The sequence below is a fragment of the Emys orbicularis genome, chromosome 15, assembly GCF_028017835.1.
Source record: "Emys orbicularis isolate rEmyOrb1 chromosome 15, rEmyOrb1.hap1, whole genome shotgun sequence".
Classification (NCBI taxonomy): Eukaryota; Metazoa; Chordata; order Testudines; family Emydidae; genus Emys; species Emys orbicularis.
In genome coordinates, this window is record NC_088697.1 from 5693478 (window position 1) to 5708003 (window position 14526).

Below are 14526 nucleotides of genomic sequence, written 5' to 3' on the forward strand. Positions count from 1 at the left end.
GTCTGTTAAAATGTCTCTTAAAATGTTTGCTGATGAAAGAGACCAGCCACATATTTAATACACATCAAAGCCAGAGGCCTCCCCCTGTTTGGGGATCAGTGGGTCCCAGCTGGTAATGGGAGAGTTGGCTGGGCCCTTTTCTTTTCTCCAGCTGGCATGGGATGAGGAGGTCACTCTGAATGCAGCATGGGTCCAGAAGTATCCCAAACCGCTTGACAAATGGTCTGTGTGAGGGGCTGCTTCCCACAGTGCTAAGATGTAGCCACCTCTGGGGTGGATCCATGGTGGCCATTATTTGCTAGTGACAGACCATGGACATTTCTTACCTTTCTTGCCCTCCATGCCCTCCATTCTCCTGTTCAAGAGGCATCCTCCAGGGCTCCCTCTGCCTGTGTGACTGGCCAGCAGGGGGCAGTGATAACTTTCTATGCACTTATCAGACACTGTGAGGTAACACTGTTGCTCTGTGGGCAAGGGGTGTCTGTGTGGGGAGATTTCAGCTGGAGATGTGTTGTGTCATTGTGTTTGGGGGATGTGTTTGGGTGGCTGGGCAGGGGGTACCCTAGTCAGGTTGGTGGGTTCTGGAGGTTTGAGGTTTCAGGGGGTGGTTCTGATGTGCCCAGCCCTGCGGCTATGGGTCCTGGAGGTGGGTATTGCCGGGGGCCTGTTGGCTGGGGAACAGCGGGGGTGACAAGTATCAGAGGGGTAGCCATGTTAGTCTGGATCTGTAAAAAGCAACAGAGAGTCCCGGGGGTGGGTGTCTCTTGGGGAGGCAGGACAGGGGGTTAGAGGGAGCCTGGTGCTGTGCCAGGGGCTGTGTCTGGGCTTCCCCCGCTGGCTCCTGGGATCATTGCTATGCCCAGTGCACAGAGCTGAGGGGGTTGGGGGGGGACACGGAGCTCTGGAACTAGGTCAGGGAATGCCAGGCAAGCAGAGTGAGGGGTCCCACTGTAAAGCATCAGGGAGTCCCGTTGGGTGGACGAGGGGGTCCCAGACAAATGGCATGGCAGATCCTGCTGGAGGGCAGGGTGGGGGGGTCCTAGGCAGGCAGTGAGGGACTGAGTTCCCAGTGGGGGGGGGGTTCCCTTGGCTGCTGGGGGCTCTTGGTGGGTAGAACCCTTTGGGATTCCCAACCTGGCAGTCATGGTCTGGTGGGGATTCCCTGGCTGGTGGGCTTTGAGGGGTATCTGGGGTCCCTGGCAAGGGACTCTGGGGGCTGCGTCCCAGGGAATATCTGGTGGGCCTCTGGCTGGGGGGTGTCTGGGGCCCCTGGCTGCAGGCTCTGGGAACTGCTACTAACCATGATCCTTCTCTCTGATCAACTCATGCCAGAGTCCTGGCTCCAAGCACTGCCCAGCATTCCCCAGTCACATGCCCTGTCACTGTGATAACTTTCTATCCACTTATCAAACACTATTAGTGTGAAATCACAGATTTTGCTTTTCTCCTCTTTTGAAAACTGCAGGAACTTTCAGTTCCGTTTGGAAAATTTGTGCCCCCAGTCCTTGTTCTCAATCTGGGGGGTGAGGGAGGTGGGAATAGGGTTAGTACTGGCACACAATGGTCTCTTCCACAGCATTCTGGACTCATTCTTTCTGAAATCTGGTTTCACTGATACCAATGTTAATCCAGAATCACTGTTTGGAAAGACAAGGAGTGACTCCAGATGGACAGTGGGGCAAATGAGATTAGCAGTTCTCCCTGTGAGGAGGTGCTCTCATTAGCTGCTCTACCCGGAGAGCTAAAGGAGGGAAGCTGCTCAAATGCTCTGTCCCTCTCTGCTCAGCATATTGGGGTGCAGCTTCCTGGGTCAGACGCTGCAGCCTCCATTGTGATCTGGGAGACCAGGCTTGGCAGCTGCTCCCCCAGCTGAATTGTGACCTTAATTAAAGCTTCTTCTCTGCCCGGCCCAGGTGATGACTTTCTCCAACTGGTACTAGCCCCCTAGGGCAGCCCTGAGCCCTGTTAATACTAAATTCTGAGCCAGACATTCCAAGTAACTGAAAGAAATGAAGGGAAAATGCTGAGGGTCTGGCCTTAAACTGACTCTACACAAACAGACCCCCTCATTTCTCGTCCCGTTAGCAATTGCAGGAGCAAATCCAGCCATGGGGGAGCAAACCACCCAGGAATGGGACTTTGCTATCAGGTGGGCAGGGAGAAGGGACAGGGAAAAGGAGATAGAGGGAGAAAGCCTGTTCTGAAACCTCCACAACTGCCCTTCTCACCCTGCCAGGCTGCAGAATGATGTCCATGTTTCACTCCAGTTCATCCCGTCCTCCCATGGGACAGGGGAGAGAAATGGCTGCACAGAAATACACCGGAGATGGGAAGGTTGCACAGTCTGGTTTGGAGATTGGAGCGGGGCAGGAAATGCACAGGGTGGAGAAATGGAGGAGGACAGCGTGTGGCAAACCTGCTGGGAGTTGTTTAATAAGTGGCTTAGATTCTAGGAACAGACCCATGAGGTTCGGTAGTGGAAATGACCTAATTTGTTGAACAGAAAATAACCCAGCTACATGGAGCTAGGAAAACTGACCAGACTCATAGTGCTGAAGCCTGATCTGACTAACCAATGGCTGCTGTGAGATATGAAAGGGGCACCCACCAGTCAGGCTTAGGGGAGATTCCCCTCCCTTCGTATCCAGATCTTCAGAATGGGGAGGGTGTTGGGCTTCCTACCAGGGAGCTCTCCCTGGAGGGGAGCTCCATCTCCTGTATCAGTCTGTGGCTAGTAGGTGTGTGATGGATCTGCTGGGAAAGTGGAGGGGCTCTCTCTTCTTCCCCTCACTCTGGTGTTTCCTGGATGCTCGGAGCAGGGTGAGGGTGGGACTTTGTTGACTGCAATCCACCCAGGGCTTCCCTTTGATGGGCTCCTCTCCCCCACAAATAGTGGGGCTGTGTGTGGGGCAGCAGGTATTGAGTGTTGGACCCTTGGTCTTTCAGGGGCCGGTGACCTTCGAGGAGGTGGCTGTGTTTTTCACCAGGGAAGAATGGGCTCTGCTGGACCCCACTCAGAGAGCCCTCTACAAAGATGTCATGCAGGAGAACTATGAGAATGTGACCTCGCTGGGTAAGGGTTACTGTCCTCTTGGTTCTTGGAAGGGGAAAAGAAGAGATAAGGTTCATGCCAGCCCCACAATGCCACTTCTACGCTGCCCAGTTTCAGCATCCAGGGCCAGCTCTAGGTTTTTTGCTGCCCCAAGCAAAATTTTTTTTGGCTGCCCCCCACCCCAGCCCTGGGATTTTTCATTCTTTTTTTTCTTCATCCTCCTCCTGTAAGTAATAGGAAGTAAATGAAAATAAAGTGATGTACCTTGATTATTTTTGTAGTCTAACTGATTTTTCCACAGATCACTTGAAAATCTCTGAGGGTCTCAGTGCACCACTTAATGATCTTTCCAAATATTGTTTGTACCGTTAGCTAACTACTGTAAAGTGCTTTGGATAAGAGCCCTTTATAAAAAAAATGTAAAAAAATGTTGGGGTGCAGGGTCTGACCAGGAGTTAGGGTGTGGAGGGGGCTCAGGGCTGGGGCAGGGGGTTGGGGTGTGGAGCGCTTACCTGGGGCAGCTCCCGTTTCATGTGAGGGATGCAGGTGGGGTTGTGGGGGGGGGCAGGAGTCAGGGTGGGCAGGAGGCTGTGTGTGGGGGGTGCAGGAGTCAGGGCTGGGTGTGTGTGAGGGCACAGAAGTCAGAGGGGGCTGGGGGTGTGTTAGGAGGTGCAGGAGTTGGCTGAGGTGTGAGGGGGTGCAGGAGTCAGGGGGCTGGGTGGGTGTGGGCAGGAGTCAGGGGGCTGGGTGTGTGTGTGGGGGGAAGGGGTTATGGATGGTTACAGGAATCAGGGAGGGCAGGGAACTGGGGTGTGTTTGAGAGGGGTGAAGGAGTAAGGGCTGGGGTGTGTGAGGGAGTCAGGAGTTGGAGGGGGCTGGGGGTGTGTGAGAGGATGCAGGAGGCAGGGCTGGGGGTTTGTGAGGGGTGCAGGAGTCAGAGGGGGCTGGGGGTGTGTGGGGGCAGGAGGTATGGGGATTGCAGGAATCAGGGAGGGCAGAGGACTGGGGTGTGTGTGAGAGGGGTTAAGGAGTCATGGCTGGGGGTGTGGGGGGGTGCAGGAGTCAGGGAGGGCAGGGTGTTCGGGGTGCAGGAGTCAGGGCTGGGGGTGCAGGGTCTGGGAGGGAGTTAGGGTGCAGGAGCAGGCTGGAGGTTGGGGTGCAGGGTCTGGTCAGGTTTTAGGATGCAGGAGGGGGCTCAGGGTTGGGGCCGGAGGTTGGGGTGTGGAGTGCTTACCTGGGGCAGCTCCCATTTGGTGTGAGGGGTGCAGATGGCAATGTGGGAAGGGGTGCAGGAGCTCCCATTTGGTGTTCAGGGTGGGGGTGAGGATGTGGGTGGGGTTCAGGAATCAGGGCATGGGGTGTGAGGGCTGGGTATGTGTGAGGGGGTGCAGGAGTCAGGTCTGGGGGTGTGGGCTGGGGTCGTGGGAGTGCTCCCAGTCCCCTACCCTGAGTGGCTCACAGCAGGGGCTAGGGTTGGGGGGGTATGTGATAGGGGAGTGCTTTGTAAAGCAGTGAGCAAGCGACCAGGGAGCTTTGCGAACAGGGAGTTTCGTTAGGGAGTTTGGAAGGGGAGTGGGAAGGGGGCGAGGTACTCTTGCCATTCTTTAAAACATTTAAGTTATAATACAAACTTCTTGATTTAAACAAAACCCCTATTGTTTAACCACCTAGGTAGCTGTAAGAGAGAATGCAGACAGAAGCCCAGCAGCAGAGTGGGGGCTATCCTGTTTATTGCACTCAGTGTAGCATGTATGATTACCTGCCCTGTGGGCGGGTGGCATATGTGTACATTCGGTGCAAGGAGCTCCTGGCCCTCAGAGACCATGTGGAGGCTTTGGAGGCCAGGGTGGCGGAACTGGAGGAGCTAAGGGAGGCAGAGAAGTATGTTGATGAGGCTTTCTGGGACACTGTAGATTTGTCCCACCTCTGGATAGACAGCCCTTGCGCTGTTGAGGAGGATGAACGGCCCAGAGAAGGAGATCAGTCAACGAGAGCAGAGGGAAACCTTCCCATAGTTGGGACCTTCCTTCCAGGTGGTGTTGGGGTAACTTCTTGCACCAAGGTTACCTCACCGGGGGAGGGAACTCCAGTCATTAAGAAAAGGCAGTTGTTAGTAATGGGAGATTCGATCATTAGAAACAAGGATAGCTGAATTTGTGATGACCTGGAGAACCGTATGGTGACTTGCCTGCCTGTTGCAAAGGTTGCGGATTTCTCGAGGCATCTAGATAGATTTATGTGTAGTGCTGGGGAGGAGCCGGTGGTCATGGTACATGTAGGCACCAATGACATAAGGAAGGGTAGGCGAGACGTCCTGGAGGGCAAATTTAGTCTGCTAGGAAAGAGACTGAAATCCCAGACCTCTATGGTGGCATTCTCAGAAATGCTTCCAGTTCCACGCACAGGGCCAGGTAGGCAGCAGAGCTTCAGAGTCTCAATGCATGGATGAGACGATGGTGTAGAGAGGAGGGGTTTAGATTTATTAGGAACTGGGGAAACTTTTGGGATGGGGGAGCCTATACAGGAAGGATGGGCTCCACCTAAACCAAAGTAGAACCAGACTGCTGGCACTTAACATTAAAAAGGTTGCAGAGCAGTTTTTAAACTAAGAGATGGGGGAAAGTCGATGGCTGCAGAGGAGCACGTAGATCGGACAGAGACTTCTCTTAGAAGAGAGTCTAGTGATAGAGATTTCCTAGTTTTAGTCAGGAAGAGAGGCTGGAAGAGGATAAAGTAGGGGCCAGATCAAACGAGAAGCATTCACACACAAAAAAATATCAGATGAGAAGCATTCACACACAAAAGAATCTGACACATCAGAAAAGGGCAGACAAATAAACAATGATAAGTTTTTAAAGTGCTTGTACACAAATGCTAGAAGTCTAAATAATAAGATGGGTGAATTAGAGTGCCTCGTGTTAAAAGGGGATATTGACATAATAGACATCACAGAAACCTGGTGGAGTGAGGACAGTCAATGGGACACGATCATTCCAGGGTACAAAATATATCGGAAGGACAGAGCAGGTCATACTCGGGCGGGGGGGGGGGAGTGGCACTGTATGTTAAAGAAAATGTAGACTCAGATGAAGTAAAAATCTTAAATGAAACTGCATGTTCCATAGACTCTCTATGGATAGTAATTCCATGCTCTAATAAGAATATAACAACAGGGATCTGTTATCAACCACCTGTCAAAGACAGTGATAGTGAGAATGAAATGCTAAGGGAGATTAGAGAGGCTATCAAAATAAAGAACTCAGTAATAGTGGGGGATTTCAATTATCCCCATATTGACTGGGTACATGTCACCTCAGGACAAAATGCGGAGACAAAATTTCGCGATACTTTAAATGACTGCTTCTTGGAGCAGCTGGTACAAGAACCCGCAAGGGGAGAAGCAACTCTCGATTTAGTCCTGAGTGGAGCACAGGATCTAGTCCAAGAGCTAACTATAACAGGACCGCTTGGAAATAGTGACCTTAATATAATAACATTTAACATTCCTATGGTGGGAAGAACACCTCAACAGCCCAACACTGTGGCATTTAATTTCAGAAAGGGGAACTATGCAAAAATGAGGGGGTTAGTTAAACAGAAATTAAAAGGTACAGTGACTAGAGTGAAATCCCTGCAAGCTGCATGGACACTTTTCAAAGACACAATATTAGAGGCCCAACTCAAATGTATACTCCAAATTAAAAAACATAGCAAAAGAATTTAAAAAAAGCCACTGTGGCTTAACAACCATGTAAAAGAAGCAGTGAGAGATAAAAAGGCATCTTTTAAAAAGTGGAAGTCAGATCCTAGTGAGGTATATAGAAGTGAGCATAAACACTGCCAAATTAAGTGTAAAAATGTAATAAGAAAAGCCAAAAAGGAGTTTGAGGAACAGCTAGCCAAAAACTCAGAAGGTAATAACAAGATGTTTTTTTAAATACATCAGAAGCAGGAAGCCTGCTGAACAACCAGTGGGGCCCCTGGACAATCGAGATGCAAAAGGAGCCCTTAAAGACGATAAAGTCATTGCGGAGAAACTAAACGAATTCTTTGCTTCAGTCTTCACGGCTGAAGATGTTAGGGAGATTCCCAAACCTGAGCCAGCTTTTGTAGGTGACAAATCTGAGGAACTGTCACAGATTAAAGTGTCAAGAGAGGAGGTTTTGGAATTAATTGATAAACTTAACTGTAACAAGTCACCAGAACCAGATGGTATTTACCCAAGAGTTCTGAAGGAACTCAAATGTGAAATTGGGGAACTATTAGCTATGGTTTGTAACCTGTCCTTTAAATCAGCTTCTGTACCCAATGACTGGAAGATGCTAATGTAACACCAATATTTAAAAGGGGCTCTAGAGGCGATCCTGGCAATTACAGACCGGTAAGTCTAACATCTGTACCAGGCAAATTAGTTGAAACAATAGTAAAGAATAAAATTGTCAGGCACATTGAAGAACAAAAATTATTGGGCAAAAGTCAACATGGTTTCTGTAAAGGGAAATCGTGTCTTACTAATCTATTAGAGTTCTTTGAAGGGGTCAACAAACATGTGGACAAGGGGGATCCAGTGGACATAGTGTACTTAGATTTCCAGAAAGTCTTTGACAAGGTCCCTCATCAAAGGCTCTTACATAAATTAAGTTATCATGGGATAAGAGGGAAGATCTTTTCATGGATTGAGAACTAGTTAAAAGACAGGGAACAAAGGGTAGGAATAAATGGTAAATTTTCAGAATGGAGAGGGGTAACTAGTGGTGTTCCCCAAGGGTCAGTCCTAGGGGTGGGAGGCTGGGGCTGGGGGCTGGAGAGGGCTGCAACAAGTAATGCGGGCACAGAGGAACCGCTTGCGGTAACACGAATTCGGATATAACGACGTAAAGCAGCCTCATCCCCCGGAGTGCTGCTTTACCGCTTTATATCTGAATTTGCATTCTATAGGACCGCATTATATCGGGGTAGTGGTGTATCATACAGTAAAATCTCATAACTTTACATACAATGTTGCTACACATTTAAACAGGGGGATATTCAGTAGATTATGTCTTTTCAAATGATACCTCACAAGCCATACAGTGATAAATGAAGAGGAGGGGAGGGATCTCCCTTTTATAAACACCCAGCCAGCCAGTTTGCTGTAAAATCCCTGTTGGTGTGAGTTCTCTGCTTGCTTTACCTGTAAAGGGTTAACAAGCCCACAGGTAAAAGAAAAGGAGTGGACACTTGACCAAAAGAGCCAATGGAAAGGCTAGAACTTTTTTAAATGGGAAAGTAACTTTCCTTTTCTCTGTTGTTTTCTGGAGAAGGAGACACGGAGTAGCAATGCTGTGTATCGCTTGAAGCAGGTATGAAAATTCATCTTCCATACCTAGAAGAAATTATTTGGATAGGGAATGTTTAGACAGACACAATCAGGTTTATTTTTTATTTTGGCTTTTAGATCTCCTCTGTGCTATCCCAGATGCTTTTGTTTGCTTGTAAGCTTGAAGCTGAACCCCCAAGAAAGCTATTTTGGGTGCTTACAAAAATTGTTTCTTTTAAGATCTAGCAAAAGCCTAAGTTCCAGATGTACTGTTTTTCTTTTCAATTTTAATAAAATGTACCTCTTTTAAAGAACAGGATTGGATTTTTGGTGTCCTAAGAGGTTTGTGCATGTTGTTTGATTAGCCGGTAGCCACAGCTAATTTCCTTTGTTTTGTTTCTCAGCTCTTTTCCGGAGGGGAGGTGAAAGGGCTTGAGGGTGCTCCAGAGGGAGGAATTCTCAAGTGCTCCTTCCTGAGTCCAAGGGTTTGGGGGTTTTTTGCATTTGGGTGGTGGCAGCATTTACCAAGCCAAGGTCAGAGAAAAGCTGTAACCTTGGGGGTTTAATACAAGCCTAGAGTGGCACGAATTAATTTTTAGAATCCTTGCGGGCCCCCACTTTATGCACTCAGAGTGGGGATTCAGCCCTGACACATACTATGTACAAAATTTATCATAATTTTGTAGAGGAGTGAACATAGGGGTACAGACTTGCACAGTGTCTGTCTGTGTGTTCCCAACATATATGTGGATATTTCAATCCCTCACAAGCAGGGAGTTTGGCATCTTCAAAGACCTGGGGAACCGGTCCTGGGAATTCACTGGTTTATTAAGTGTGACACTGTATGGAATTGAGAGACACTTTATATTATTATTTTATTATTAACACCACTATGATAAAATTGCAATGAATCGTGCTAGATATGCCATGTAAGGTGTCAATGAAAATGTTATGATTTTCCAAGTCTGATAATTTTGTTTCTATCTTTGTATCACCTTTGTATTTTGAGTTATAGATATGTAGGGTATATCTGTATTTCCAGACTTGCGCAGTGTTTCTGGGTGACACCCCCAGACATATTGGCATCAGCGCTGCCTAGCCTGTTTGATGTCCCATCCAGGGTCATCAGCTGTACAATGAGCCCATGGAAAGGACCAAGAGGATACACCTATTGAGTCAGCAAGACATGCAGGGGTATGGCTGTGTACTGAGAACTCCAAGGCGTTTCCATGCCATGTGCTGTGAAGCTTGTGTTTGGGACACAGGAAGTACAAGCCACAAAGGAATATAAAGGGCAGCTGCATCATGTGGATTTTCTCTTCAATTCCTCTTCCTACCTCTGGAGCAACTTCTCTACAAACTGAAGCCTTTATCAAAGGACTGAATGATGTGGATGTGTTCCAAATGGACTTTCAAGCCAGCAACTCACCAATACTGCTAAGAACCTGATATATAGATTTCTGAATATATCTGACTGCTTTCCCATTTAACAACTTTTCTTTTCTTTTCTTTTCTTTTCTTTTCTTTTCTTTTCTAATAAACCTTTAGTTTAGATGTTAAAGAGTTAGTGGGCAGCATGGTATTTTGTGTAACTGTAACAATGCTGGTTCTGGTGGTACCCAACTGAGAGTGCCAATTCAGGACAAATTGCTTCAAGCAGGGCAGTTACAGCCCAAGGCTGGGGTTTTTCCACCTCTAAGGCAAACCAAACCAGCCAAACCGAGAGGACTTTGGTTTTACCCCACTGTCTAATCAAAAGTCACACAAGCAATTCCCTTAGACACTCCAGTTTCCCAGTATCACCACCAGTGCCACTCGTTATGGGGATGAATGGTTATGAAAACCAATGCCCCAGTAAAAGAAAAAAGATTCTCCCGATCCCAAAGGACCAAGCCCCCCAGACCTATGTCAATATACAAACCAGATCTTACCCACAAATCATGCTGTTGCCAATCCTTTAGAATCTAAAATCTAAAGGTTTATTCATAAAAGGTAAAAGATATAGATGAGAGATAGAATTGGTTAAATGGAATCAATTACATACAGTAATGGCAAAGTTCTTGGTTCAGGCTTGTAGCAGTGATAGAGTAAACTGCAGGTTCAAATCAAGTCTCTGGAGTACATCCACAGCTGGGATGGGTCATTCAGTCCTTTGTTCAGAGCTTCAGTTTGTAGCAAAGTCCCTCCAGAGGTAAGAAGCAGGATTGAAGACAAGATGGAGATGAGGCATCAGCCTTTTATAGTCTTTTCCAGGTGGTAAGAACACCTCTTTGTTCTTACTGTGGAAAAATTACAGCAAAATGGAGTTTGGAGTCACATGAGCAAGTCCCTGCATACATTGCTGAGTCACAAGGTGTGTCTGCCTTCTCCCAATGGGTCAATTGTATAGCTGATGGTGCTTAATGGGCCATCAAGCAGGCTAGGCAGAGCTGACACCAGTTTGGCTGGGGTGTCTCACCCAGAAGCATAGCATAAGTTTGAAATACAGACAGTATAGAGCCAATATTCATAACTTCAGCTACAAAAACGATACACACATATAGATAGCATAATCATAACCAGCAAACCCTAACCTCTTTATAGACCCCTTCCATGACCACCTTTATTCAATATTTGCTGCAAATATATTACAGTGGTTGTAACAGTGATCTATACCGTTACAGATTATGTCAATAACGTCACAATAAGATGCAAACCTATACTGACCTGGTGATGTGGCTGACCCTTTGGGGTCAGAAGAACATTTTGTCAATGTGCGCAGTTTTTAAATAACCTCTCACTGTACTGGACCTAGGTGCTGATTTGGAGTCAGAGAACTGGAATGCAGTAAAGGGGGCTGTGTAATTTCTTTTTCCAGCTTCTCAATAACCGGTGTGAGTGATCAGAAGCACAGTTTGTGACTGGTCGGTGAGTTTAACTTCAGTATTAACCACCAGATTTAGGAGCATCTGCTCTCCCTTTTTCAGCCTTCCCTGATCTTGGCATTTTCAGTGAGGACTGCCTCAAGCACACCAGGTCACACTAAGTACTGAAATTAAATTAATAGAAGGTTTTTTATGACAAAGTCTTATGAAATCAACTAAACTCCTTTGTTTTCTTTCATCTGAGCAGAGCTTTCAGTTTCAAAACCTGATGTGATCTCCCAGCTGGAACAAGGGGAAGAGTCATGGGTCCCAGACCTCCAGCGTTCAGAGGAAAGAGAGATCCTGAGATCTCCCTGCACAGGTGAGGAAACATTAAACCAACTCAGAATCTGTAAGTGCCTGAAAGAAACATCTAGGATGCCCTACAAAGCCCTTGGGAGCTCTCTCAGTTCATTATTGTCCCTAGCAGGGGGTTGTATCCTCAGGGTAAATACAGCTCATGGGTTCCTGTAGATACTAGCAGACAACAGGCAGTAGCTTCCTCCCTTCCCCCTGTGAACTTGGATGGGATGTGAAGACCAAATTGATCCCCTCCTCTCTCCTATTTGTGTTATGCTTATAAGAAGCACATAGGATCTTTTTCAGGGGAAAAGGCAATTCACCACGTTTATTGAAGATACAACAATTAGTATATGCATTCAATCACACCACACACATACACTGTCCCACCAGTCGATGTTATAGTTACCAGTCCAGAGTTCAGATTAATCTAGTGGCCAGCTAGGTTGATCATAGGTAGGAGGAGCCGGGTTCTATTGGTCACAACATGATGCTCTGGGGAAGTCTTGGCAGGAAGAACCCGAAGTTTCATGGCATATGCTGTTGATATTGGACCCAATGAAGGAAAATCACTCTGAGTTTTGCACCATCATACTGTAATCAATTGTTGTTTGACGAGTGCTTGTTTTCTTAAATTGTCCTTTTCATCCTTTATCTTGTTCTTTCATCAAGTTCCTTAAGGAATTATCCCATGCTGGTTTTGATCGCAGCTATCTTGTCCCAATTGATAAGTGCCTGTCTGATCCAGTCATCAATGTGCCCTCCTTTGACATTTCCATAGGGGTGTGTTACAGCCTCCTGGTGCCCTTGCATCTGTCTCTGGTCCCTCCCTCGTACATCTGGTTCAGCGATGACCTTCACACTTATCTCTTAACACATATGTTCCTCATTCACATACAAAACAGAATTAATTTACACAGACCATTTTGAATAGGAACATCACATTGCAATGCAAAAGAAAACAATCATGGCATTCTTTTACGTATTTTAAAATGCTAAACCTACAACAAATTGGTGACCCTCAAAGGTGTGTTACTGCCTTGAAATCAGTCCAGACACAGATTCTGGCTAACATATCTCTATCCATTGGCCCATTAGGCCATTCCTTTCTGTTATTCAAAAAGGGTGGCTGGCAGGATATCATCAAATTATACACCAATACATTTAATACATGCTACATTCTTATTCTTTATCCTTCATGCTAAATTATATAAAATACAAACATAAAATCTTACTAATACATTTGGGGGAAGAGTTTGGGGGAGTTCAGTTCCTGAGTTTTTATTTGACCTCTCTCCAGCACTTGTTTTGGTTTGGCCTTCCCCTTTCCATCCCTATTTGAGGTTTCTGTCTCTATCACAGCAGGTGATGCAATGGTATGTGAAAAAGAGGAGCAGAATTCTCAGCAGGAAAATGTTGAGCAAGTGGATAAACACAGGGAATTATCGCAAAGACTGAAAAGGAATGTGTCCACGAGTCATGAGCAGGGACAATCCTGTGAGATTCAGCACAGACCAGAAAGACAGCAGGGAAACCAGCCACGGGAGAAAGTGGGTAAATTTATTTCCTGTCGGGGAACTCAGAAGGACATCAAGGAAACCACAACACAGCAGGAAATCTTCAGGGGCAAGAGAAAAAATACATGCACTGAATGTGGGAAAAACGTACGTTACTACTCAGTCCTTATAAAGCGTCAGAGAATTCACACAGATGAGAAACCCTGTGAATGCAGTGAGCGTGGGAAAACCTTTAGTCAACACTCAATCCTTGTTAGGCATCAGAGAATCCACACATGGGAGAGGCCCTATAAATGCAGTGAGTGTGGGAAAAACTTCACTTGGAGATCAGCCCTTTCTGAACATGAGAGAATCCACACAGGAGAGAGGCCCTATGAATGCCACGAGTGTGGGGAAAACTTCATCCGCAGCTCAGACCTTTATAAACATCAGAGAATCCACATAGGGGAAAGGCCCTATGAATGCAGGGAGTGTGGAAAATACTTCATTTGCAGCTCAGACCTTTATAAACATCAGAGAATCCACACAGGGGAGAGGCCCTATGAATGCAGTGAGTGTGGGAAAAACTTCACTCAAAGATCAGGACTTCTTAGGCATCAGAAAATCCACACAGGAGAGAGGCCCTATGAATGCAGTGAGTATGGGAAAAAGTTCTCTCAAAGTTCAGGACTTCTTAGCCATCAGAGAATCCACACAGGGAAGAGGCCCTATGAATGCAGTGAGTGTGGGAAAAACTTCAATCACAGCTCACACCTTATTAGGCATCAGAGAATCCACAGAGATGCCCTACAAATGCAGTGAGTGTAGGAATACCTTCTCTTGGCACTCAGCCCATGTTAGCCATCAGAGAATCTGCAAGGGAGATCAAGACCATACAAACCTCTAGGGCAGGGGTCGGTAACCTTTCAGAAGTGGTGTGCCGAGTCTTCATTTATTCACTCTGATTTAAGGTTTCGCGTGCCAGTAATACATTTTAACATTTTTAGAAGATCTCTTTCTATACCTCTATAATATATAACTAAACTATTGTTGTATGTAAAGTAAATAAGGTTTTTAAAATGTTTAAGAAGCTCAAGAGCCCCCCCGGACCGGTGACCAGGACCCGGACAGTGTGAGTGCCACTGAAAATCAGCTCGCGTGCCACCTTTGGCACGCGTGCCATAGGTTGCCTACCCCTGCTCTAGGGGTATCAAGACTTTTTTTTCTTTAATACTTTGGCTGATTCCCACATAGTAACTTTTAAAGCTGTTTGAACTGTTTCTAGCACCCCTTATCCCTCAGCTTGTCCAGATGAGTGGCCCATTTTTGCTTTTTGCAGTTCACCCTGTTTTGATGTGGACCCATTTGTCCGTTCTATCAACACCATTGTCCCATGAGTAATTCGAGTGTGTCCTTCCTATCAGCAGCCAGGGGACATCACATTTATACCATTCCTCCTATTACAAAGTTATTGTT

At 46.7% G+C, this 14526-nt stretch overlaps 2 protein-coding genes across 2 annotated transcripts in view; one reads left to right on the top strand and one right to left on the bottom strand.

The window, feature by feature from the left end:
- The window catches only part of LOC135889397 (zinc finger protein 208-like), a 685678-nt gene that overhangs the window by 313336 nt on the left and 357816 nt on the right, over positions 1-14526 (bottom strand).
- LOC135889454 (zinc finger protein 3-like) lies at positions 634-13957 on the top strand. Its single transcript, XM_065417325.1, has 4 exons — positions 634-646; positions 2894-3073; positions 12917-13541; positions 13870-13957. The coding sequence occupies exons 1-4, from the start codon at positions 634-636 to the stop codon at positions 13955-13957; spliced, it is 906 nt and encodes a 301-aa protein (XP_065273397.1).